The 27,834-nt window shown below is 34.4% G+C and overlaps 4 protein-coding genes across 5 annotated transcripts; all 4 read left to right on the forward strand.

Annotated features, from left to right (window-relative positions):
• Positions 1-2,600: 2,600 nt before the first annotated feature.
• Positions 2,601-4,514, forward strand: LOC103868318 (zinc finger MYM-type protein 1-like). Its single transcript, XM_033292849.1, has one exon. The coding sequence runs from the start codon at positions 2,652-2,654 to the stop codon at positions 4,452-4,454; it is 1,803 nt and encodes a 600-aa protein (XP_033148740.1). The 5' UTR covers positions 2,601-2,651; the 3' UTR covers positions 4,455-4,514.
• Positions 4,515-5,513: 999 nt separating this feature from the next.
• On the forward strand, positions 5,514-7,063 carry LOC103868295 (eukaryotic translation initiation factor). Of its 2 annotated transcripts, XM_009146395.3 has the most exons (5): positions 5,514-5,767; positions 5,841-6,015; positions 6,115-6,240; positions 6,664-6,729; positions 6,821-7,063. In XM_009146395.3, the coding sequence occupies exons 1-5, from the start codon at positions 5,571-5,573 to the stop codon at positions 6,851-6,853; spliced, it is 597 nt and encodes a 198-aa protein (XP_009144643.1). In that variant the 5' UTR covers positions 5,514-5,570; the 3' UTR covers positions 6,854-7,063. The 2 variants fall into 2 exon arrangements, with proteins under 2 accessions (XP_009144643.1, XP_033148738.1); XM_033292847.1 differs by lacking the exons at positions 6,664-6,729; positions 6,821-7,063 and having other exon boundaries at positions 6,115-6,481.
• Positions 7,064-13,956: 6,893 nt separating this feature from the next.
• LOC103868294 (probable disease resistance protein RPP1) lies at positions 13,957-15,202 on the forward strand. The gene is made up of 2 exons (XM_009146394.3): positions 13,957-14,750; positions 14,937-15,202. The coding sequence occupies exons 1-2, from the start codon at positions 14,260-14,262 to the stop codon at positions 15,079-15,081; spliced, it is 636 nt and encodes a 211-aa protein (XP_009144642.1). The 5' UTR covers positions 13,957-14,259; the 3' UTR covers positions 15,082-15,202.
• Positions 15,203-24,214: 9,012 nt separating this feature from the next.
• On the forward strand, positions 24,215-27,399 carry LOC103868292 (probable zinc metalloprotease EGY1, chloroplastic). The gene is made up of 10 exons (XM_009146392.3): positions 24,215-24,696; positions 24,874-25,341; positions 25,418-25,558; positions 25,718-25,819; positions 25,985-26,196; positions 26,297-26,347; positions 26,443-26,512; positions 26,802-26,870; positions 26,975-27,025; positions 27,099-27,399. The coding sequence occupies exons 1-10, from the start codon at positions 24,328-24,330 to the stop codon at positions 27,255-27,257; spliced, it is 1,692 nt and encodes a 563-aa protein (XP_009144640.1). The 5' UTR covers positions 24,215-24,327; the 3' UTR covers positions 27,258-27,399.
• The last annotated feature ends 435 nt before the right edge of the window (positions 27,400-27,834 follow it).

Here is a 27,834-nt window from a genome sequence, read left to right on the forward strand (position 1 = left end):
ATCTCTTGTAAGTCTTTCTTCCGTAATCTACATAATTGTTTAATAAATCGTTTTCTCGAGGACTTGAAACTTGGATTTTCTGTAATTTGCAATAAATTGTATTATCTGGGATTCAAATCTCAGACCTGGATGTGGAAACCTTTAAACCTTAACTAGTAGGCTACGGTGCTTCCACGAGTTAAACATTTTCGAACACCCTATTTTTCTCTTTTACCATTCCACGTCATCCTCTCTCACTTCCACATAATCATTCATAATATGTCTAATTTTTATTTATTTACAATATCTTTTAAAAAAAATCTGTTACTTTGTTCTTCTATTTTTATTTTATATTTATAAATATTTAAATTTTATGATTATAAATGTTTATATTTTATCTTACAAAAAATTATGTAAATATAAATAAAGAATATTAGAAAAATAAAATAAAATAAACATTATAATAATATAAAATATATATTTGTCCAAATTCAACAAAACAAGTTTCTATTTATAAAACACAAAAATAATAATTTTTTATATAAATTGAATAAATTTATTTATTACAAAATAATAGACTTGAAATAATTAGTGTGATGAAAAATATGTACAATCACAAGAACCACTAAGTAGAAGCCGAAAATCGAATTGAAATAACAATAATAAATAAAGTGATATTAAGAAATAAACGATTATAAAAACCAAATAGAAACATAGATGAAAACTGTTTTAAAAAATGGACATTGAGTCGAGATACAATCTATTTTCTTAACTCTAAATATTTGCTCCGTAGTGAGACGGGACTATATGAATATCGAGTTCCAGGATATAACCATGGCAGACGATCGTGAACTCCCTATCAAACTATAAACCCTATTGAGATGGAGACGTTGGAGATATCTGGTCAGGTTGATGCTTCCATTCCTTCGGCTTGTTCTATATGTTAGTTGTGGTATCTACCATGATGATTGTCTCCTGCCTTTTTCCTAGGTTTTTTATAGGTTTTGTCGTTTTTGTCTCTCTTTTTCTTTTCTCATTTTTTGTGACCCGAGATTCTCGTTTCGAAAGTGTTTGAATTGTACGCTGAATCTTCTTTCCATTTGTACTCAAAACTCAAAATAAGACATCTTTTATGGTTTTGCACTAATATTTGGTTAGTTCTTTATACATTATCATTTTATATCAATGCTAAACTATTCCAATTACTACGACATTAGTTTTATATTTAATTACACTAAAATAACATTATTACTATACCATAGTATCACATTTTTGGTCTAAAAGATTTATTAAATTAAAAATAATATACAAATTTATCAGAATTATAATATTGGATTTATTTATTTAAAACAAATTAAAAATGTATTTTTTTGTTGACTTTTGTATTTCATAATCCCAAAGGTAGAGGAGTACAAACACATGAGCAAAAGTATTTTACACGTGTAAGCACAAAATAAAAGGATCAAGCAACGTTCCTCAGCTCTGAGATCATTCATGCATAATTTGAAGGCGGACAGTCTAGTACACAATATAAAGAAACAACCTTCTTTCGTTGTTCACGTGGATGAGGAGCTACTAGTATGGTTCACAGAATCAATAAGTCTGTTTTTAAGTCGATGATAAAAAAAGGATCAAGCAACGTAGCGCAAATGAAGCATGCAAACAGGCCCGGCCCTGGGCTAAAGCCCATAAAGCAAGGGCTTCGGGCGCCAAGGTTTATAAATATTTTAGGGGCAGTTTGTACAGCGAGTTTCTTTAGTGCAGTGGTTATTATATATCTAATTTCTCCTCTGCGCCCGGGTTCGAATCTTCCTCCTATCATTTTCCCTGTTCGCCTATAATAAAAGCAAATTGCCAATTTTTTTTTTTGGTTTACCTTTGCCAATAGCCAAAAGATGATCGTGAAGATTGATTTACCTTTTCTAACTGATTATATTAAATGATTAAAAAAATAAACTACAATAATACCTATTGTGTTTACCCTAACAATTGACATTCTATCTTCTCTTCTTCAACCTTCTTTTTTATTTTTTTCTGCCTATCAACCATATTCCATCTTCTCTGAATCTATGTAAGTTTTTTTTCTTTGTTCTTTTGTTTTCGTTAACTTTTGATTGTGATTTACTTGTTTTATGTTCTAGCATATGTAATCTATTGGTGTCTATTATCTAAATTATGTTTTTCTTTTTAATGTTTTTGAATTGTAGTCTGTAAAGAATGCTTCCAGGAAATAGAATAAGAATTCAATCAAGTGGAGCTAAAAATAGGAACAAAAAAGCCAGACAAGATGAAGTGATCAAATCTCAAACCAATGCTATGCTTAAGTATGTCACAATAACTAAAAGTTCTAAACCTGATGAAATCTCTGAAGCTGAAGAGGAAAAAGAAGATGAAGAGTTTGTTATTGAAGAAGATGTTCATGATAAGAGTGAAGAAGAAACTGCTAGAGATGATGCAGATTGTATGAATGTGGACAAAGAACAATCTGAGAATGAAAACATAGAATCCCAAGAGAAAGTTGATGATATTAGAAGCTTCCATGAAGATGTTGATATGGATGATCTTGGAAATTGGAAGAACATTGAACAGAGAATGAGAGATTATTTGGTTGAGAGAGGTCCACCTACAAGACCTCCAGTTGATTATCTTTTTCCAAGAGATCGTATTCAAAGATGTTTCACTTATTCATGTTTTACTCAAAATGGTTATTTTACTCATTAGATGGAGAGAAACAAGACAGGAGATGGTTAGTTTACTCAAAATCTAAAGATAAAATCTTTTGTTTTTGCTGTAAATTATTCACTCATGAAACATTTCCTCCTCTATTGGTAACTACTGGATATGGTGATTGGAGAAATGCTTCACATAGGCTGAAAAACCATGAAACTACTTACAACCATGTTGTTTGCATGAGCCGCTGGATTGAGCTGGAAATGAGGCTGAAAAAGAGTGAAACTATTGATAAGCATTTGGAGGAGGCAATTAACAAGGAGAAGAAACATTGGAGAGATGTTATGTTGAGGATAATTGCAGTGGTAAAGACTCTAGCAGAAAGAAATCTAGCCTTTCGTGGAGATGACGAAAAGGTCAGTGATCCAAACAGTGGAAACTTCTTGGCTTTTATTACGATGATTGGAGGCTTTGATGAAGTAATGAAGGAGCACATTCGACGGATTGACAAAGGTGAAACCCAGTACGATTATCTTAGTCATAAGATTCAGAATGAGTTGATAGAATTACTTGCTAATGAGATTAGGATGGTAATCTTAAAGAAGATTCAAGAGGCAAAGTATTTTTCAATCATTTTGGATACTACTCCTGATATTAGTCACAAAGAGCAGATGACTTTTTTAATTCGATGCATAGATGTTTCTACGGATTCACCTAAGGTTGAGGAGTTCTTTTTGTCATTCTTGGAAATCAAAGACACAACAGGAGAAGGAATTTTTACCACTCTTCAAAATGCATTGGCTGATCTTAAGTTAAATATTGGTGATGTAAGAGGACAAGGTTACGACAACGGGTCTAATATGAAAGGAAAGCATAAGGGTGTTCAGAAAAGACTGCTGGATATTAATCCAAGGGCATTTTACACTCCATGTGGGTGTCACAGTCTCAATCTTACTCTTTGTGACATGGCTTCTTCAACTGAGAAAGCAGTTTCATTTTTTGGCACTGTGCAATGTTTATACAATCTGTTTTCATCAACCAACAACTGGGAAGTTTACAGAGAGTTGGTGAAAGGTACTACACTTAAACAATTATCACAGACTCGTTGGGAAAGTCGTATTGCTAGTGTAAAACCAATAAGGTTTCAAGCTGTAAAGATACGAGAGGCTTTGTTTTACTTAGCAGAGAACAGTGGTAATCTTGGACATCGTAGTGGAGCTGAGTGTCTTGCAGAAAGTGAAACACATGGAATAGGAAGATTTGAGTTCTTGTTTGGCATGGTAATTTGGTATGATTTGCTTTATGTTGTCAATACAGTGAGCAAATCTTTACAATCAGAGGATATGGATCTTGAGGCTGCTATTATCCAGTTAGGAGGGCTTGTTGGTTACTTGAAAGGGTACAGAGAAACTGGTTTTGAGAAAGCAAAAGCTGAAGCTATGCAAATTGCCATTGACATGGAGATCGAACCAACATTTTCTTCAAAGCCAAAGCGGTTAATAAAAAGGAAAAAGCATTTTGGTGAAGATGCTGAAAAAGTTGATGATAATTACCAGCTAAACGCGGAAGAGAGTTTTAGGATTGATTATTTCATCAACATTTTGGATCAAGCTATAGTGTCACTTGGGGTTAGATTTGAGCAGTTTCAGCGGTACGAAGATATCTTTGGGTTTTTGTTTGGTTTGAAAAGGCTAAAGTCAGCAAAAGATGATGAATTGATGATATCTTGTGTCAAGCTTGAAGCTTCTCTAGAGCATGATGGGCATTTTGATGTAGATGGAAAACACTTGTTTTTGGAACTTTAATATCTAAGAGGAATGTTACCAGAAGAAGTTACAAAGGTGATCCAGATGTTGGAATTTCTAAAAAGAATGGATGGTTGTTATCCAAACACAGAGATCGCTTATCGTATATTACTAACAATTCCGATTTCAGTTGCTTCTGCAGAAAAAAGTTTTTCAAAGTTGAAGCTCATCAAGAATTATCTACGTTCGACTATGTCTCAGGAGCGTTTGAATGGACTGTCGATGATATCCATAGAGCATGAATTAGCAAAAAAACTTGATTACTCGAAGCTGATAAATGATTTTGCAGGAAAAAAAAGCAAGGAGAATTATCTTTCATAAATAATGTATTACTTTTTTTTACTTTTTATTCTATGAAAACAAATTAAACTTAATAATATTTTACATTGTCTGATTATATATTCATATTACGAAAAGAAAAAAGTTATAGTTAGGGACATCATATTGGCCGTGTGCTTTAGACACCACGGATGTCCGGACCGGTACTGCATGCAAATAAGAGTTCCACTGTCTGCAGTTCTCTGCATCAAACCACCGTTTGTATATCACCTTCACCGCCACAAAGCTTCCAAAGAGCACTCCTTGACCCAATCTTTCACCAAAGCCGTTGTTTGGATCCATGGCTCATATCCATACAAATTGATAGAAACAGAGAAAAGACTCAGTTGATTTAGTGAGGATTTTTTATCGGACCATACAATAATACTGACTCTGCTGGATCCCCTTACATCAACCAAGATAATTTCATCATCACAGTCTTCCGTTCCCTTTGAGGATACTTTACTCTTACATCAATCTCAGATCCATTCAAGGATGAGTAGAGATTGACACATTTATGAAAAAATATGTGAATATTCGGTAGAGAAAAGAACCGAACCAAACACGGAATTTAGATGATTAGTGAAAGGGGCGAAAAACACATGCAAACAATAGCGGCCCTGGGCAGGCCCGAATTGAGTTTTAATGATGTTTTTAATAATTATTTACAATCAAATAAAATTAAAATAATGGGTCTCTAGAGGCCCGGCCCGAATTGACCCAAATGGGCCTTAATGAGAGCCTTCAAAGTGAACATTCCATTCCTAATCTCTCTCTGATTCACAAGTAGCGAAGAATATGGCGACGGAGGATGTGAACGAAGCCCTTGCGGCGGCGGAAGTACCGATAGAGTCGACAACGGAGAAGCAGCCTCATAAGCTGGAAAGAAAATGGTGTTTCTGGTTCGATAACCAATCTAAGCCAAAGCAAGGCGCCGCCTGGGGAGCTTCCCTTCGTAAAGCCTCTACCTTCGACACTGTCGAAGATTTCTGGGGGTGTGTCGTGTCTTCTTCTCCTCCTCATTTTTAGATTTCTTCGATTAACTTCTTCTGGCATGCGTTTTTGCAGTTTGCACGAGACTATATTCATTCCCAGCAAATTGACACCCAATGCTGATATCCACTTGTTCAAAGCTGGCGTTGAGCCCAAGTGGGAAGATCCTGAGTGTGCTCACGGCGGAAAGTGGACTTTTGTTGTCACCAACAACAGGAAGCAAGCTTTAGACAAGGCTTGGCTTGAAACTGTAATACCGTCTTCCCTTTTACTGTTTTTGTCTTTAGACAATTGTGGCTTATGTCCTAATGTCTGTTTCTTCTCTCTCTCTCTCGTAATTGGGCGGCAGTTGATGGCTTTGATTGGAGAGCAATTCGATGAGGCAGATGAGATTTGTGGTGTTGTTGCTAGTGTGCGCCTAAAGCAAGACAAGCTCTCCTTGTGGACACGGACTAAATCAAATGAAGCTGTCCTGGTTAGATTACGAATCATGTTTTCTTCTAGTTGTCTTTTTTTTTTTTTTTTTTCATTTTCTTGCTTTTTGGTGGTGTGCGATGAGATGCCCAAGTACTATTCACTAGCTTCCTTTGTTGAACGTGTTGATTGCTTTCTACAGTAAAATAGCATAAGCTGTTTAATATATCAATAACGCTACTCTAAATTATCAACGAAAGATGTAGAGAGGTTTTTTATAATGAGTTAAATTAGTTTTTATACTGAAGGTTTATAGGTTCGTTTAACTATTCATATTTCTGTGATACCTGCTTTTATAGTTTACGCTCTATAAACATAGCATTTGACAGCTCTTTAGAACATGGCAGTATCTAGATGCTAAAAGACTAGTTTCTGAATCTGTCTGCTTAAATTACTGCTTTGTTGTTTGTTATGGTAAATTCAGATGGGTATTGGAAAGAAGTGGAAGGCGCTACTTGACGTCACCGACAAGATAACTTTCACTAACCATGTAATTAACGTTCTCCTATAGAAGCTAATATTACTTTTGTTCATGTTTATCCTTTCACGTGCTTACTAAAATCTGGTCTACTTACTTGCAGGATGATTCTAGAAGAAGTCGGTTCACTGTCTGAAACGAAGACGCTAGAGGAAGATGAAAGATGTCTTTTTTCTTCCTTATTTTGTCGGTTTGCTCTAATAGCTGAGACCTTTAGGGCCACTTCAGTTTGAGGTGCAACTCTACAAAAAAAATTATGTTTCATAGAGATTTTTAATATTATGTTCAGCTATATAAATTCACTTTTTGAAAGCATCGTTTTTGAATACCTTTTTTATCAAACTAATATTTTTTTCCTTGATGATATTATCTATATTGGTATATTCCAGCAAATTGGTATATGCCATGTTCGAAAATGTGGGCGAGTTGGCCGATTACTCGCCGGTTAAACGCAAATCGATGGTGTTCCGATGCGATTTTGTGTTATTCGGGCAAAAACTCTGATTAGAAAAAAATTGTATATATTTTGGCATTTTCTGGTTCGAAATTGGTCCTTTCAACATAAATCTTTCATATTTCATTGTTAATAATCGAGAATCGAAGCAAATCGTCCCAGGAGAAGATGATTTTTGTTAAAAAAAATAAGAAAACAACCATAAACTAGGGTTAAAAGACGCAAAGGTCGGGATGAAGAAGATGAATTATATATTACAAATATACCCTTCATTAAAGAAATGTAAAAAAAATGAAAAACTAACATTTGTGGGCGTCGAATCTGGGTTAAGAGAGCTGAATATAAGGCTAATGTAACCACTGGACAACAATAACACATCTGCCATTGATTTTCAAAACAATTTAACATATACTATAAATGAAAAAATGTGAATTTTTCTTATTTTTATTGTAAAATTACTCCCTGAATACTCCCTGAGTATAGCGCCTAGCGCAATTTCGAACATGGGATATATGTGATGTTTTTGTTCATGTGATGGGTAGCCTGATGTTTTTGAACATGGAAACTATACATGAACCGGCAAGTGGTGATGTCAATTTAGTTTATCTCATGAGGTCTCTACTGACGCGATGCATATGCAATGACCTGATCCTCTTGCATAAATACGCAATCAACAAATGCTCAGCATGCTCTTCACTACTCCAAGAATAAACCATGTTATCATTGATGAAGATGATCACACAATTATCCTGTTGCTCGCGAAAAACATCATTCATAAACTTCACGATTGCTATTGGTGCATTCGTTAACCCAAATGATATCATTACACACTCATAATGTCCATAATGTATATTGAAATCTGTATTCCGTACATACTCCTTAGTTATAAAAATCTGATGGTATCCTGATGCCAATTCAACCTTCAAAAGCATGAACCTCCTTGTAGCTAATCCAACAACTCGTCGATAAGCGGAATCGGTACTTATCTTTATCTTTGATGGTTATCTTGTACAAGTTTTTGTAGTTGATACAAAGTTTGAAACTCCCATCTTTCTTCGTAACAACAACACTGGTGTTCCTCAGGGTGAAGTATTCGACCTGATAAACCAGTATTAGATAGTTCCTTCAACTGCTTTTTCAACTAATCTATCTTTGCTGGGCCGAGACAGTATGGACCTCGTGACACCGGTGCTGCCCCTAGTTCACGGTGAGAAAGTTATTGACGATTTACTACACGACCCAAAACTGAAACTAAAGGCATGGCGGTTTCCAGCGGTTACCTTGATCTGCGAACGGTGGTGATGAGGTCGATGTGGTCGATCTCCGCTGGTTCAATCTCTAGTATCTGCAAAATCTCCACTATTTTTCTTGTTGATTTGGAGGAAATAAAGTTGATGGAAGTGAGTATTTATAGAGAATCATTCTGGGTTTCGGGAATGCCTGGGCTTTAACGGACAAAACTGTTGGACTGAAATTGGGTCGTTACAATATGGTTCATAATTTTTTTAAAAATATGACCACGATTATTCTTGCTCGTATTGTCAACTATTTGAAAAGACTAACTGGTGTTTGCTCCATTAGACTTGCATCTTCTCGTATACTCACATCCTGACTCATTGCTTTCTCATATATTTAATTTGGTCATGATTATAATTAATATTGATCTACATGAATGTAAGAATGATATGCGTAAAGACCATAAAACAAAAATATTAGTAAATATGAAGCTGAAATATTGGTCAATTTAAAAGAATGATCACATTGTTATGAAAATACTAGACTGTATGAGTACTCACTTCATAATTCACTGAGTCCTTTTTTTTTTGTTTGGTTCTCATTGTCGTTTACATTCATCTACATTAGATAACAAACACATTATTTTATGAATGAAATTAATAAAACTCCCTAAGGTAGTACCATAAATATTGCATATGCTCGTGTACTCACATCTTACTTTATTTGCTTCTACGTGAGTATACAAATGGTAGGTAAAGACATTGAAAAATCACAATATAGGTAAATGTTTTCCCTAACCTTCTCCCCGAGATGCAAAAGTTCTGGAACCAGTAATCATGACGGTCGGTGGCAGTTCTTGAAAGTCAGAGGCAGTCGGTATATCTGTAAGGACGGCTATCCTTGTTGATTATTAGACTCCTCTTTCGTTTGACCACGTGTAGGATGGCTCTGCGCAGCTCCGGTTCTGATCTTCTTGGATTGGTCTGGTTGGGTCTATCCTTGTTGATTATTCATGTACTCTTGCTCAAGATGGTGGGAATTTCTTGCCTGAGTTACAAGATGTGACCATCTCACACTACAAGAAAACGTAAGTTTAACGAGGATAATTAACGAGGAAAAATAATCCTCGTAAAAGTACGTTGATTTTGCGAGGAAAGTACGTGGAAAAAGAGAAGCATCGTTATTTCGTCGTAAGGTAACGACAAAACAATTTCGTCGTAAAGACGATGTAAATTGACGTGGCTTTTACGAGAAAACACTATTTCCTCGTAAATACCACGTAAACTTCGCGAGTTCTTTACGACGAAATACTTTACGTGTACTTAACGAGGAATTTTGAATCCACCAACTTGGTAGGTAGCTCACGTTTTTTTTGGCCATCCAATTAATTTTTGTCGTAATTTCACACGAGGCTATACTTTTCACACATATGAGTATGGTAGACAGCGGGCGACCAGTAACTATGGAATATGTGTGAAAGGGGAAATAGATTTCTACGGGATCTTGACGGAGATTATTGAAGTCGAATTTCCAGGGATATTGAAGCTGAAATGCGTCCTCTTCAAATGTGAATGGTTCGATCCCATCGTCAACAGAGATGTTCGGTCTAACAAATTTGGTGTAGTTGATGTCAACGGTGGACGAAGGTACAACAAATTCGAGCCTTTCATCTTAGCTTCACAAGCAGACCAAGTTAGCTTCCTTCCATACCCTCGAATGAGAGATTCGGGTATAAATTGGTTAGCTGTGATCAAAGTTACACCTCGAGGACGAATTATCAGTGGAGAAGAACCACCATTGCAAGAAGAACAGATAAATGAAGTCGAGGAACCTGAACAAGAAATTGATGACATCCTTCTCATTGATCCGCATAATCACGAGTACGAAGATCTTACCAACGATGCCACAGACGAAGCTGTTGAAGACGAGTTTAATGAAAATGATGATGTTTCTAGTGATGACGAGAATGTTGATGTATCCGATTGATGTATTTGATTTTATGTAGTTTGTTTTATGAATAAGATAATGTGGGAGTTTGATTTATGAATAAGGTAATGTGAAAGTTTATTTTAATTATGAATAAGGACTTGTGGTTTGGGGTTTGGAATATATTATAAATAAGGTTTGAGGTGAAAGAATAGATTGAGGTTCAAGGGTAGATGGGTTTGGGGTTTGGAATATATGAAGTAGAAGATAAGGAAGATGGGGTTTGGGGTTTCGGATTTTAGGGATTTAAACGTAATACTCGTTAATTCCTCGTAAGCCAAAATCGTCGTAAGGTTGTCGTAAGGCCACGAGGAGTTTACGACGAAATTAAAAAAATAAAGAAAGCGGGCCACGCTAATTCCACGCAAGCCAAAATCGTCGTAAGGTTGTCGTAAGGCCACGAGGAGTTTACGACGAAATTAAAAAAATAAAGAAAGCGGGACACGCTAATTCCACGTAAGACTCTCTGAGTGAATGAAAATAAGGAATTGTGGTTTGGAATGAAAATAAAGATAGGGTTTGGAATATATGAAGTAGAAGATAAGGAATATGGGGTTTGGGGTTTTGGATTTTAGGGATTTAAACGGAATACTCGTTAATTCCTCGTATGTTAACGTCGAACTTACGACGAATTCCTCGTAAATACCACGTAGGACAGATTCGTCGTAAATACCACGTAGGAGAGATTCGTCGTAAATACCACGTAAAGTAAATGATGAACGCATCCTACTTTAATTCCACGTAGGACGGAATCGTCGTAAACACCTCGTAACCAAAATCGTCGTAAACACCTCGTACCGTAAAAACTAGAAAAAAAAGAAAAAGAAGAAATATACTGGATTTACATGTGGCAAGACTTCCAGCAATTATATTACTTAAGTCTCACCAACATAAATTCCAATATCTTCTTCTCTTCCTTTTTTCTCTAATTTTTATAATTTGAATAGGATTGGATTTGAGAGTATGAAGTGAGATAGGGTGTGATTTGGGAGTTTGGGTGTGGGTTGAGAAGGAGAGTTACGGGTATATTTATAGGGAAGCTTTCCTCGGAAATTCCACGTAAGCAAAATCGTCGTAACGTCGTCGTACCTAAAAAACACGAGCCTTTGTAATTCCTCGTAACTTCCTCGTATAATAAAACGCGGGCTTTTGTAATCTCTCGCTGTTTCGTCGTAAAAAAAACACGGGCCTCTGTAATTCGTCGTAAAATTACGAGGAATTTGCGACGGAATGTAATCTTATATATACACCCCGAATGCTCACTCTTTCTTTCCTCTCTACTTCCTCTCCACTTCCTCCCTGTTTCGTTGCAATGGTAAGCCTCTCTAATTCCTCTCTAATTTGGTTAGTTTAGGTAGATTAGGTGGTTAGTATAGGGAATTTAGATAAGTTTACGGATCTTATGTTATTTAGTGTTGATTAGGTGGATAATGTTGGAAAATATACTGTTGACGGAAATTTAAAAAATTAAATTTTTTTCTCAGGTTCGAAAAGGTAGACTTACTGCCCATTACAGAGAGATGTTCGGTGAGCCGGGTAGTCACCAACCAACGACTCACATGCCGAGGCGGATGTAACGGCGAGGAGTGATGAATTCTACCGGGCAATTAACGACCCTTAGTTCTTTTTAATTTCGGTTCTTGTATTATGAATTCAAAACTTATTTACATATAAAATATTTTGGTTTTGATTTTTTTAGAATTTTAATTTTATTAATAATTTAAATTATTTAAATTATTTTTTTAATTATAATTTTTTTTATTTCTGTAAAATAACGAAACGAAGTAAATTCGTAGTTATTTTGCGACTTCTTTACGTGGAAGCTTAACGAGGTTTTTACGAGGAAATGTTTACAAGGAAATAACGTGGAAAATTCACGTGGTCTTTACGAGGAAAGCTATCAAGGTATTTACGTTTACTTTACGAGTATTTACTTTCGAGTTATTTACGTGGCTTTAACGAGGAATGGCTTTCGAGGTATTTACGAGGAAATTTAGCGACGTCCTTACGTGGAAGCTTTACGTGGTCTTTACGACGAAATATTCTTCTTCGCTTTTACGACGAAATTATTTCCTCGCTACGTTACGACGAATTAGCGAGGATATATGCGTTACGACAAACGTATAACGACGAAACGGGTTTCCTCGCTAATTCCTCGTAACACTGCTTTTACGACGAAGTCACGAAGAAAACTGCCTTCGTAAAACTTGTGTTTTCTTGTAGTGTCATGTCCGGTGGCGACGTGCAAAATTGGCGGCAAAAAACATCTTGCAATGTGGTGGAGTCGCGGTTCCTCTCTTGTCAGTCCCCGATACACCGTTCTGTCAACAATTAAGATGTGATGGATATTCAGAGCTACTAAGGTTCGTCGTAGTTTTACCGTTTGGTCTCGATTTAGTAATCAGTCAGTTTAGGACAGGTTTTCAACAGGTTGTGGGTTTATTTTTGTGACTTCCCTCTTAGTTAAATTAGTTTGTGTAGTTTAGTTATTGTAGATTTGTAGTAGCTATTTACTGGTATTTTTGTAATCTTCTACGAAAATCAAAAATAATAATAATATTTAACATTTTTACCAAAAAAGACTTATTTTAATATATTTATGCAGTTCTTCCAATTTTTAAGAACCTTTTATTCTTTTGTTTTTTGGTATAACTAGTTGATATCCCACACTTTGTACGAACTAATATATATACTAATTTTTAATTATAATGTTCATTTTTATTAAAAAACTTATTAAATTAGATATAATTTTAAATTAATATTTTAAATATACTTCAACATCATATTGGTAATCAATATATTAAACTATGTTCTTTTGTTTCATATTTTATATTTAAGATGTGAGTTTTGGATCGAAAATTTTTCCTTGGTAATAATCAAATTAGGAAATCTGGATTTGAAATTAAACACTTATTGTATTTGGACCGAAAAGAAACCCAGTGGCACAGAAAGGATTATAAAAAAACTACAACCCATAAAACGTCAACAAAATAACAATAGCCTAGGGGTGTTCAATCCGGTAAAACCGACCACTAAAAACCGAACCAAACCAAAATAAAGAAAATAGTTTGGATTTGGTAGTATCGAATAAACCAGATAGATGTTATTTTAAGAAGCCATAATATATGGATATGGTTCAACATATTAACCGATTCAACCGAATAAACTGAAGAAACTGATTAAATTGAATATATTAGTATACTTATGTATAATTTTTATAATAATATATATATATTTGGATCAATATTTCCAATAAGAATTAGAGAAATAGCTATAATATTAGTCATTAAGTCGTAAACTAAATATAAGATAAACAAAATTATGATATTATTTGTAGATATTGTAAATATCAACTGTTAATATCTATTTTCTTAATTAGATATTCTAAATATCATATAATTATATATTAAATATATATATTTTTAAATAGTTTATATATCAGTAAAATAATTTAATTTTTATTAATTATTTTAAATATCATGATAAATATATATATTAACATACTTTTTTAAATAAGAAAATTAATCAAACTAATTATTTATCCTAAAATCATGGAAACGATGGTAAATAAACAAATTCATTAAAATCATGGAGAATATGATAAGTAAACAAATTCAGTTCTCAAATAATAGTAAAGATAGATTGTATTCTTTTTGTTTTATTTGTGGCCACATATTTTGCGTCTTACCTCCCTAGTAAATCCAGAATAGAGGGATTCTACGAAAGTTCCTTTATTATCTCAATAATAGAAGCATTTTCAAGATTCAAGCAAGTTGCAAAAAAAAAAACCTGTCCATCCCTTTCTGCAATTGCTTTCTAAAAAAGCGGTGTGATATTGCTTCCATCTCAATCATACTGATACTATAATGGCTTCGTCTTCTTTTTCTCTTTCTCCTCTATCTTCTCTGCCTCCAAGTTGGAAGCACCATGTCTTCCCGAGCTTCCATGGGGCAGATGTCCGCAAATCCTTTCTCAGTCACATTCTGAAGGAGTTTAGAAGCAAAGGAATTGACACTTTCATTGACGATGATATCGAGAGGAATAAGTCGATCGGTCCCCAGCTTATCGATGCTATTAAAGGATCGAAAATTGGGATCATCTTGCTCTCCAAGAACTATGCTTCTTCGTCTTGGTGCCTAAACGAGTTAGTGGAGATCATGAAGTGTAGGACAGAGCTTGGTCAGACAGTTATGACCATTTTCTATGAAGTGGATCCAGCTGATGTAAAGAAGCAGAGGAAAGATTTTGGGAAGTCCTTTAGAAAAACGTGTAAAGGCAAAACAAGTGACGAGATTGAGACATGGAAAAAGGCTTTGGAAGGTGTGGCCACCATCGCTGGTTACCATTCAAACAACTGGTATACATTTGTTTTTTACTTGTTCTAACTGATATTTCGCAATAGGACATTAACTCTATCTCTCTCCTTTTTTATCCCACTACTTATATTATATATATATATATATTCTGTAGCTTTACAACTTATAAGAATACCAACAACTACGTATTTTAATGGAATTATAAATTAATTTTTCTATTTTTTTAGGGATAATGAAGCAGCCATGATCGAAAAAATAGCAACTGATGTTTCAAACATTTTGAATAGTTCCACGCCAACAAGAGATTTCGAGGAGTTATTTGTACCGGGAGCTCATATGGAAAAATGGAATTATTTTTTTTTGAATGTCTAAGAGGTTCTGGACACGTAGGCCTATACTTTTATGGCGAAATCTGTATTATCTAATTTCATTTTTATTTGAAGAGTAAACCCTTTTTAAATTGATAATTGGTTATTTGACCTTTAGAATCCGATATAGAAGATCACTACACGAAAACACTTAATTCGTAAGGAAAAATTGCAAGGGAAACTTTGCTTCACAAAATTGTATTGGAACTACAAGGAACATGTTACCTGGCAAATTTGCGAGGGGATATTTTTCTTGCAAATGTGTGAGGGTTTTGTGAGGCATTTTCATGTCGGTTTCAGTCCATTGCAATTGCTTTGCAAAAAACAAGTAAAGTTGTTGAAACACATTTGTTTCTGTGAATACTGAATTTTTGCAAGGAGAAATTTTTCGCAAATCCCCTGCAACTTTTTAAAAAGTCTATAAATAGCTGACATAAATAAAATACTTAACAAAGTAAAACAAAAAAAAAAGGTAGAGAGAAAAATATCTTTCAAACATGAAATATACGCATTACAGACATTGATGTACAATCATAAAGATCCAAAGACTGGTGAAGTGACGAAAAAGTATTGTGCTAGATTATGGGGATTCTTACAACATGCAACTAACCAACCATTCGCGAGAGAACATGGTAAAATATTTTGTCCTTGTAGAAAATGCAAGAACGAGCCATATTTAGAAATAGATACTGTAAAAAAGGCATCTATATAATAGATTATTTAAACGAAACTACTACATATGATTTTTGCATGGGAATTGCATCAAGTCGTAGTACAGACCAAAGATTTGAACTACCAAGTTATAATGCTTATTATTATGAGTACCATGCACAAAATATGTTTGGAAATAATGTGTGCGATGGGTATGAGAAACATGGAAATAAGTATCATGACATGGTTACCGATGCATTTCATGAAGTTGTCCTTCCTAATAGTAACAGGAAAGAACCTAACATAGAAGCAAAACAGTTTTATAATATGTTAGACGCAGCAAAAAAAAAAAAAACCCATATAAAGAGGATGTATAGAAGGGATTTATAGATTATCACTCACATCTAGGATGATGAATCTTAAAATTGATTAGAATCTAAATGAGAATTGCATGGATTCATGAGGTCAACTAATTAATGAGTATTAATTAGAAGGTAATCTTGCTGCTGAAAATTTCTATGAAATTCATAGGTTAGTAGCGGATCTTGGTCTACCATCTAAATCATCGATGTATGCGTTGACAACTGCGTGATTTTCTGGAAAGACGATGAGAAACTACTGGAATGCCGATTTTGTGGAAAACCGAGATATCTAGAAACTACAAGAAAGAATTGTGTGTCGTACCAAAATATGTGGCAACTTACCAATCACAAAAAGATTAAAGCGTTTATATCACTCGGAAAGGGCAGCCACGTCAATCAGGGGCGGATCCAGAAAATAATTTAACATGGGGCACAACATATATACATATATATTGTATTTATGAAAAACTTATCATAATATATAAATATATATATATTTATTAAAACTTTAATTATGTATTAATTAATTAAATTATAAATTATAAAATTTTAAAGAACATTTAAACAACCACTTTTCAAAAACTTGAGTCAGTTGATAAGATAAACAGGTTTTTGTTATGTTGGATACTTTTTACTGATTATTTTAATATAAGTATTGAAAATAAAACTAGATTCTAACCCACCCTTTTAAAGGGCATGTATATTTTTTTGTTTTAATTTTTTTGAGAGATTTAATTTTTATATTTGTGTTATTTTTTGTAATCATATTTATGTTTAAAATTAATTTAATTTAATATAATTTTTGGTAACTATATTAAATATGTCAAGTTGCATAACTATACACTTGTGCCATATGCATTTTAAAAATTATTTAAAACTTTATTTCTAAAGTTTGCAACATATTATATTTTCTTAACAGTTACCTAACATAGTTAGTTATGAATATTTGTACCCAAATAACCTGACTCGGGATCAACCCGAAAATTAAAATCGCATACTCTATTAGACATGCTCTATATATTCGAATGGTTCTTAAAGTGTTTTATCCAGAAACCAATGTCAAATCCAATCCACACCGAAAACCAAACAAATTTTCAAAAAAATGCTTGACAAAAGTAATTTACAGTATATTCTGTTATATACATATATATGGATTAATATGGTCTTCACTAACTTTAAGTAAAATCACATTTAATAAATATTTTTTAATCGAATAAAATATTTAAACCCCTTAAACTAAAACCCGTAAAATATAATTTATAAATAATACTTCCATAATAATATCAACTTAAATAGTTTTAATAATCTTAAATTTATTTCCAAACATATACTTTGTAGAATTTGGTTGGACTAAAGTTTATGTACATTAACTGGTTTTGTGAAGTAATTAAATTTTGTATTGAGAATATATGGAAAATATAGTTTCAGATTGAAGCATCCTATTGATTTTGAATTTTGATGAATACTGCATTATTCGAAGAATTAAAGAATAAATAGCTAAGATATTATATTATTATTTCAAATTGGTACATGTAAGATTTGCAACCAATATGATTTAAATATACCTTTAATAATTCGGATTTAGAAAAAAATTTTATAATACTTTAATATCATATATAATAGAAAGTTGTTTAAATATTAAACATTTTTGAATTTTTAATTATAACAATTTTTAAAATACTATCATACTATTAAATAACATTGGCCGGTTAATAAGTAAGAATAATAATAATTTTATAAATGTAAACAGTTCGTTTGTTGAAAACATAATGAAATGTTTAAGAATCAAATGAATAAATAATATTGATTAAACATATTAATTAATTATTCGTAGGTTAATAGTCAAACCAAAAGGAAGGAAAACTTATATATCTGAAAGTGAGGATAAGTAATATAACAAATGACACATGTTAAACTATTACTTTAAATATAATAGATAAAACCATGGCATTTGGTATGAACTAAAATGAAGAAGTAATATTCAATATTTATAACAGTAGCTGAATATATGTATTTGGGGGAAGTCGGTTCCTAAAATTTTGGAACTAAAGTAGAGGTTGCAAAATTATTTTATTAGAAGAAGTAGTTATGGTTATAATTTGCGTTGCCAAAAAAAGTCGTCATACAATTTTTTTTGTATTTAAATAAAGGAAATAAATAGTTGGACTTAACATTTATCTGTAGGTCATATTTTTGTTTTGATAGAATAGATTGATAAAATAATTGTTAAACTAAAACTTAAACAAAATAGTTTATATTTTTGAAAAGGTAAAAGCTAATATTCAATCAAAGGAAGAAAAGCAAATCTTTTCTATTAGATAGCATAAAGCAAAAGATAAAAAAAAACTTATTTTATAAAAATGTGACTAAAATATAATAAAGTAAACACAAATCTGAAGAAAAAACGCTCACTGGTGTCGAACATGGGTTGAATGGGGGCACATTTGAACATTTTAAACCACCAGAGCTGACAGTTTCTATCAGTGGATTTATATGCATAAGATACCTCCTCAGAGGGTGGGTCCGCCCCTTACGTCAATGAGATGGCATGCCCATCATTTGGTAAAAGATTGCGAGGTTACACATCCTTTGGGTGCTAAGGCATGGAAACACTTTCAAACGGTATAGTCCCTTTGTGTGCTAAGGCATGGAAACACTTTCGAACATGGAGGTCAACAACAATTCGTTATCTCCTAGTGGTTGACCTCCATGTTCTCTAGACAAATAATCCGTTTTCGATTCCCCTTTGATGTATTTTATTTAATTTACATTATTAATTCAGGTACCCATCGGGTTTCGGGTTTGGATCGGGTCGGGTCTAAGACCCGCGGGTCCTCTGCAACAAGACCCGATAGGGTAATTTGATCGGGTCGGTTCTTACCCGAACCGGGTTTATTCGGGTCGGTTTCGGGTCGGGTCTTCGGGTCCGGGTAAAATGCTCAGACCTACCCGATATTAGCTAAGGTGAGGGCTATTCTCGTAATTTCTCGTACACAGTTTAAGACTTCAAATATACATAGTTTAATTTTAATATGTCTTTTCTTCTTGAATTGAGTTTTAGTGGAATCTATTTGTTAGTTGATGTGTTAAACTGGAAATGAGATGTTAGAAGATTCAACATTGTTTGTTTCATTTAAATATAATAAATGTATGTGGATATTGCAGTAATCTTCTGATTGTATGTGGTCGGGCATTCTCCCGACTATTGGTAGCCTGAGACTCTCCAAACTATAGGTGGTCGGGCACTCTCCCAACTATTGGTGGCCTGGAACTCTCCAGACTATAGGTGGCATGACATTCTTCAGACTATAGGTGACTCCGACTTTATGAGCCTTCTGGTGTGGATGTCACGATTGTTACGTATTCATAGAAGCTCTTACCGTTTGCAATAGCTGAGCTATTACCAAATTTGCGAGAGAATTACACTCACAAATCTCTTATTGCAAGGGAATATCTGCCTCGCAAACTTGGGAGGGAACACTTCCTCGCAAATTTGCAGCGGGATCATAGGCTCGCAATATTTCCCTCACAAATGTGCAAAGGAATATATTCCCTTACAGTTCCCTTGTAAAGTTGGGAGGAATATTGTCAATCGAAAATTTGCGAGGAATTTATTTTCTCTCGCAATAACGATTTTATTGTGAACATGTTTTATTTGCGACTAAGGACTTGCGAGTAAATGTCTTTCTTCGCAAATAACAATTTGCAAAGGAATTGAGAGGGTTTTTTTCACACAAATCGCATTGTTTCTTGTAGTGGATACATAACATTACTATTGATTAATTTGGATTACGTGAATATATTTGGATGTATCAAAGGATACTATCAAAGACCTTACTAGGTATGTACAATGCACAACTAGAACTACATAATAAATATTGTCTCAGGTGATAAATTAGAAAGATACAATGTATCTTCACTAAGAGACAAGAAAGTGTTTCTCATTTTTGTATTTACGTCTTTAATTAATGGATTTTCAAAATCAAATTCTAACTAAAAAATCATGGCAACAATAATTACTATACATAGTTTTAAGTATTCTTTGTCTTTTTCTATTTTATAATATATAAATGTGTTTAGAAATAATTAATTCCATATATATATATATATATATATATTTCGTAATTCAATATACATACATTATATTGTAATTATTTTACTAATTCCATGTATACATAATAATTAATTCCATAATAATTCGCTACCTAGCTTTAAATAGTTAATAAACAATATTTGTTTTAAAGATATATAATTATATTTTTATTATTTATAAGTAATAATTGAAATAAAATCACATAAAAAGAATCATTTATATAATATATAGATTAATATAAAAATATATTATGTTATATATATTTTCACATAAATAATAGTCCGATGAAAATTCGGTATGATTATATTTATATATATTTTTAAATAGTATATACAACAATTTTATTATACATTATCATAAAATTATGATCCATAAATAATAAAAATACATTTGTGTGGATATACTGGTCATATTCTAAAATATGGATGATACAATTGATGATTTGCAAGATAAAATAAAATTAGTTAGTATAAACTATAAAATTATTGTATTTATAAAAGTCATATTAAACAATTATTTACACAGATAAATGTAAAAATATATATTACCATTTATAAAAGGGTAAAAAAAAAAGACAAACACCCACGCAGGTGCGCAGGTCAAACTCTAGTATGAACACAGGATCAACCATATTTTCAAAAGAGATTTCAATAAGCTGTTGAGGCTGTGCAAGTATTATGTCCTTAAGTTTTTGTCTAGAAAATCCCTATTTTTTTTTTTTTACAAATCTTGTTATAGAAGTTACATGGCTTCCTGGTAAAACTCCTTCTAGGTCTAAAGGTTATGATGGGCTCTTACATTAGAGAAATGTCTGAGCAGGAACAGAAAAATGCACTACCAAAGTTAAGGTGTCCACTTGAAACAGAAATTGAATGGTGAAAGTAGAACACCATGAAGAGCTGAACCAAGTGGCATGAGGAGAAGCTCTTCATGTGGTGCAACGAAGGAACTTAAGTGAGACAAACTACTATACACTCCAAGGTAAACAAGGAAGATCACATGAGTGAATGTGTGGGGGCAAACCGTCTAGTATGCATGTGAAGGACAGCTTTAGGGAAGCAAGGCTATCATCACTCAAAGGAGCAAAAAAGGACAAAATGGAAACCTTCAGGAGTCCATTCGAGTGTGGCAATCACTCATGATGCAGAGAAGACGAATAATGCAGCAAGTGCATGCGAAAAGCACACATGCATCAATTGGTGCATATTGGCGTGAGAAGTATAAAGTCTCGCAAGGTGCAAGGTGAAGTATGACGTACAAAAGTGAAGTATGGGCATGAGTAAAGAAGCCCAATCATTATGTACATAATGCCACCAGCCTACTTAGACATTATGAAGCTTAGTGTAGTCCAATTAGTTTGTCTACATAAGGTGTCCAAGAAGAAGAATCCAATTAGCACAAGGAAAAACCATGAAGAAGACCAGTCCAACAAGGATCCAGCAAAGAGAAGCGGCCTGGTGAAGGAAGAAGCAAGCAACTATACAAAAATCAACAATAGCTGCTTTCTTATTTCAGAGGAAAGAAAATGACTGAGATATTTTCCCACATACTAGAGGTGGCCCACGGTTTCTTCAGCGTGTTTTAGCTCTTGGTTTTACTTTGTATTAGAGCAATGATGACAATACTAACGTGAAATGAGCTTTAAGCCTGTTTAGTTGTTGTTTATGTATAAGTATATATGTATTGTGATGAATGAAAGTTAAGAGAGCCATTGAGCTCATTCCCTCTATGATAAGATTTTCACCAGAAATGTTTGGGTTTACTAATTCACAATAATCAACATGGTATCGAAGCTCATTTTATTCCATGTATTCTCAAGTTTTCAACATGGTTTAAGAGCAGTGTTTTGCCCAATCCATCAAAAAGCTTTGCAAAACTAAAAAGAAGAGCAAGAGCTCTGTCCAAATCATTTACATAAGCTTGGTTATTAATACCCATGGAAAAGCTCAAGTTTTTAGGACTTTAATACTCTGGTTACTTATTTCCACACTCACAATTCTCTAAGGATGGGGGCGTGCCTAACGAGAAAGAAATGATGTTCACCTTTAAAGTTTTCAGAGAACTATTTGAGAGATATTGTTTTTAAGCTGCTGAAGATGTACCCTTGCGAAGACCATGATGGTCCAGAAGACAAGGAGCTGAAGTTCAGTATCCTTGCAAGCAAGTGGCGTCTTCCATTCAAATAAGAGGATTATGGAGCTGTTAAAAGCAGCTATGGAGATTGATATCGCTCAAATTACTTTTGAACAACCTTTTCTCTCAAATAAGTGATCATATTGTAGTATTTATGGATCAAATCTACATGGAGCATGAACACATAATAAACTATAGAAATAAAGATTAAGTTAGATAAATAATTATTAAATTAGTAAATAATAGAAAACAAGTAAATAGTTGGTTGTAATTTATTATACAATAAAATTAATTTATTTATTAACCCGCGGTTCGTCCGCGGTTAACTCAGTGACCCAGTGACCCGGTAAATCGTCCGGTTCAGTGTCCGAGTCGGATTTAAAAACATTGGTTGTAAGATATATGGGATGAAAGCTAAACTTAGAGGGTTTCAGGCAATCAGTGTATCAGTTATAGATGCTAAGAGAGTATGATGAACCGTCCTATAACTTGAATTCAAAAGTAAGATATCCAACTTTCGCTGCGAGTCTAATGAGATGTTTAATCTATTACTCCAGCTCTCACGTGTGAGTAAGGAACGAGTGTCGATCGGTACTACAAAGTGCCAATCAATACCTCTTTATACAAGCATTAACGCCATAATCAATATGTTCACTAGATGATCAGACCATCTCTCGCATGCGCCTAACGACCTAACTCATCAAAATTATTATCAAGTAAAGAACTCACTTTTGTGGTTGTCTATTATCCTAAGTTCATGGTTCTAGTTAGTTACTTTACAACACAATCAGATAGATCAATTCTGTGAAGGATCCTAATTAAGTCACCATAGCAGTTCTATCTTATCAGTAATTCATCAAAACCCTATATTCTGCACTTAAAATCAGTCCAATCCCAAAATCTCCGACTATGCATCTCTCTTGAACCATGTCAATGCTTCTCCTTTGACGCAGAAGTATACAATATCAAGTTTTAATTCATCTCCATAGATCTTGAATTCAAATAATTTCTCCAATTTCGTGAACCAAACTGAAGGATTTGTTCCCACAAACACATGCATCTAACTGTGGATAACATTATGACGAATGTTTAAGTTCAATATACCAGATCGATAACCTATATGAGAATCCTTTCGGTTTTGTTCTAGAATCATGGAATGTACCTAGTTCTGAGATGATTCTGGCGATGTGCACAACTCCATGTGTTTTTTTATTTCTCGAGAAGTTGGAGGATCGAACATAGTTGATAGTCCATATCACCAAAACGCGTCTCTATCTTCTTCCTAGCTCGATCCAATCTTATGTAACCTCCCTTTTAGAACTACAAATCCATAGGCTGTGATTTGATCTCAAAATCACCAATTGTTTCCCCATGCACCAAACTCGTCGCAACGACCTTTGCCTTCGACATCGTAACTATTCGCTTCGCTCCACCAAATAAGACACTCGACGCCTACACTTCCGATCAACACCACAAAGTCAAAATCTGCTTCCAACCGAATCTAATCTACGAGTCTTGCCGTGAATCGTCTTTTCACCTAAAATTAGCTTGCGATCGTTGATCACTGCTCCGTCAACACTCACACCACGTTGGATCTGAACCGGTTTCACAGCACCAATTGTTAAATATGAAGATAGGATCCCAACTCAACACTGTTTATTACTGTAAACAACGATTGATTACAAGATAGCTTGAGGCTTGTATTAATCTACACTCTCATGTCGAGTGCATTTTGAATCATTAATCTCATAGCGAATGTATTTAAGGTTATGAGTTAATATTATATTATCTAGGTTTAGAAAATATGCGACAAAATCAAAATTTATTTTTATATGCCGGTAAGCATTACAACTTCATAATCAGACAATTCAGACGACAGTGAAATTAACTGAACTTTGGGCTGTGAGAAGCACGGGAGGTAATCCTAGTCTTATCTTAAACTAAAGTGCTCGCACCCATTTTCCTTATCTTTTTAAAACATTTCATCTGTTTTCTCCTCTATCTCCACCCGATGGGGACTCTCACGAGCGTGGCTTTCGCAGCTGCCACTAACATCAGATTCCGATCGTTTCATTGCAATCTCGGGAAGAAGATTAAGACACCAATGCCTAAGGTTACTTCACCATTGAGAGAGAGATACTGTTTCTCTAGCCCTGAGGAAACCCGCGTTTTTAAGGCTGTAAAGTGTTTAGGGAATGATCAAAACGGTAGCAGAGGAATCGACGGCGGAGAAAACAGAGACACCAAGTCGTCCGTTATTAGAGATTCAACTGTTGAAACTGCTTCGCGTGAAGAAGAAGATGATGATGCAGACGAGAAAAGTAACACTAGCAGCATCAACGAGTTCGGTTCCGACAAGACTCCTTATGTTTCTTCAAGGGTACACAGTCTTGTCTCTGATTTCAATTGTGAAACTGAGTCTTGTATTCCTCAAATTTCAGTTTGTATTCTTGTCACTATGATTCCTGGATTTAAGAAGAGTATGTTACACATTTGCAATTAGAAAAATAGGAACTAGGAAGCAACTAAAGAGCAGTTGGTGTCTTTTTTTTTTCAGCCATCAACTGAATCTCCTATTGATCCAACATACAGCAGCAGCTTCCAAATAGACTCATTTAAGCTAATGGAGCTTCTTGGACCTGAGAGAGTAGACCCTGCAGATGTCAAGTTAATAAAGGACAACATCTTTGGCTATTCAACATTCTGGGTGACGAAAGAAGAACCCTTTGGGGATCTCGGAGAGGGCATCCTATTTCTTGGGAACTTAAGAGGAAAAAGGGAAGATGTTTTTGCAAAGCTTCAAAGAAAACTGGCCGAGCTTGCTGGCGATAAGTATAATTTGTTCATGATCGAGGAGCCTAACTCGGAGGGACCAGATCCACGCGGCGGTGCACGTGTTAGCTTTGGTCTGCTTCGTAAAGAAGTCTCGGAGCCAGGACCAACCACGCTCTGGCAGTATGTGATTGCCTTCATATTGTTCCTTCTGACTATTGGTTCCTCTGTAGAATTGGGAATTGCTTCTCAGGTATACCCTACTTTTATCCCAGGAGCACTACTATCTACTACATCATTATGTCACTGATTACTTAATTGATTGACAGATTAACCGTCTACCTCCTGAGGTGGTAAGGTATTTCACCGATCCAAATGCTGTTGAACCACCTGATATGGAGCTTTTGTATCCATTTGTAGATTCTGCATTGCCTTTGGCATATGGTGTCTTGGGAATTCTTTTGTTTCATGTAAGTTGCAGCTTGTTGTGTTTCTTTCATATTCATATTCATATTCATATCAAGCAGGCATGCTTCTTTTTGAAATGATAAGCCTTTTTCCTATATTGGTGATGTGTGGTTTTCTTATTTTTGCTCTCATTAATATTTTTTAAACAAATTTATTTGCAGGAATTGGGGCACTTTCTTGCTGCAGTTCCAAAGAAAGTAAAGCTTAGCATTCCTTACTTCATTCCAAACATTACACTCGGAAGTTTTGGTGCAATCACACAGGTGGTATTCTTCATTCTTTCAAGTTCAGGGAGCTTATCTCTCCTGTTGATCTCTCTACGTAATTCACATCTACAAGAAGACATTTTATTATCTTTACTTCTCTACTTAAAAATATTTATTGAAGACAAGACTATTGGCTGACGCTGCTTACTTGATTTTGTACAGTTCAAGTCGATTCTTCCCGACCGGAGTACAAAAGTTGACATTTCGCTAGCTGGTCCATTTGCTGGAGCTGCACTCTCAGTTTCCATGTTTGCTGTTGGTCTGTTTCTATCTACTAACCCAGATGCAGCTAGCGATCTGGTGCAGGTCCCTAGCATGTTATTCCAAGGTTCATTACTTCTTGGACTCATCAGCCGAGCAACCCTGGGATACGCGTAAGCTCTCTACCGCTACCGACATTTCAACCTAGACAGACAGACAGACAAAAAAAATAAAAAAAATCTTAACTCCAACATCCGTTTCTGTTGATTGCAGAGCTATGCATGCTACAACAGTTTCGATCCACCCGCTTGTTATTGCTGGATGGTAGCGTCTAGTGCCTTGGCTTATAAACACCCTACTATTCCTCAGAGAAATTGTTACAATTTTTAACGTGCATACAAATTTATTTAATTGTTAAGGTGTGGTTTAACAACAACGGCTTTTAATATGCTTCCTGTTGGGTGTTTGGATGGAGGAAGAGCTGTACAGGTACTTGTCTCGTTTTTGCAACGGTTGTAGATTCTTCAATGCCTAATAGCATAGTATATTTTTTGGTTTACAGAACCTGAAAAAATTCCTGAATCGTATTAAGGAAAAGGCTTCTTGTCATTAGAACCTTCTGCAGTTGATTCACGTGTGTTGTATTATTAAATATTCTCAAAATTCTTCTGAGAAACAACTATGGACTGACTGAAAAGGTTCTAAGATATTCATGCAAGGGATCAGAATGATAACATTATAACATCACGTCTGAAACATGGTTATGGCTTTCGTGCAGGGCGCATTTGGGAAAAATGTACTGGTTACATTTGGGTTGTCAACCTATGTAATGCTTGGACTCAGAGTGGTATATTTCAACTGTTCTGAGCCATTTTTTTGGCGTTGATATAATTTGTGCTCTCGAACCTGAACCTGCGAGTTTAATTCCCCTTACTTTTTCCTACTTTTCAGCTCGGTGGCCCTTTGGCACTTCCTTGGGGTCTCTACGTGCTAATCTGCCAGGTACAAAGAATTTCTGAACTTTGTACCTTCAACCATGCAAGCTGTTTCTAAAAAATAAAAATTTCTTGAACAGAGAACACCCGAAAAAGCATGCCTGAACGATGTGACCGAGGTTGGAACATGGAGGAAGGCACTTGTCGGGACAGCAATTATTCTGGTTGTTTTGATACTCCTGCCTGTATGGGACGAACTCGCAGAAGAGGTAGGCATAGGGCTTGTAAACACATTTTGATGTTGTAGTTAGGGCCAACAAGATGTAAAATTTAGTTTTGTTATGTATAAGATTGCCAGATATAACGAGTCATATTTGTACGATGTAAGCTGATGAAGAATAATTTGTACTTCTGATATGTGCTTTTGCTCCACATTGTACATATATTACATCCGGCTCTAAAATGGCAACATCTTTTATCCATTGTACAAGAGTATTATTTAGCAAGGACGATATACTAAACATGATAATCTCGTAGAGTTTGCTTCTACTAGCACTTGCGACAAGATAAGATTGGTCTTAAAGAAAACGTACCAAAGAAGATGTCATTTGCCAAGAGAACGCAACGATCATAACTTCGTGGAACTATCCATCCTCCTTATATATTAATTGAAAAGTCGACTTTTGCTTACGTGTCGATCATAGGTGAATTCTTACAAAATTGTTATAATTTGATTGACCGATGATCTTTAATTTTTATTTATTTTATTTAGATCTAAAAAGAAAGGTAAGTCTACAACCAATTAATATCATTTGTAAAATAATTTACATAATATTACAAATAACGATATATGGTAACTAATTGTTTAAATTATAG

This window comes from Brassica rapa, chromosome A05 (genome assembly GCF_000309985.2).
Source record: "Brassica rapa cultivar Chiifu-401-42 chromosome A05, CAAS_Brap_v3.01, whole genome shotgun sequence".
Lineage (NCBI taxonomy): Eukaryota > Viridiplantae > Streptophyta > Magnoliopsida > Brassicales > Brassicaceae > Brassica > Brassica rapa.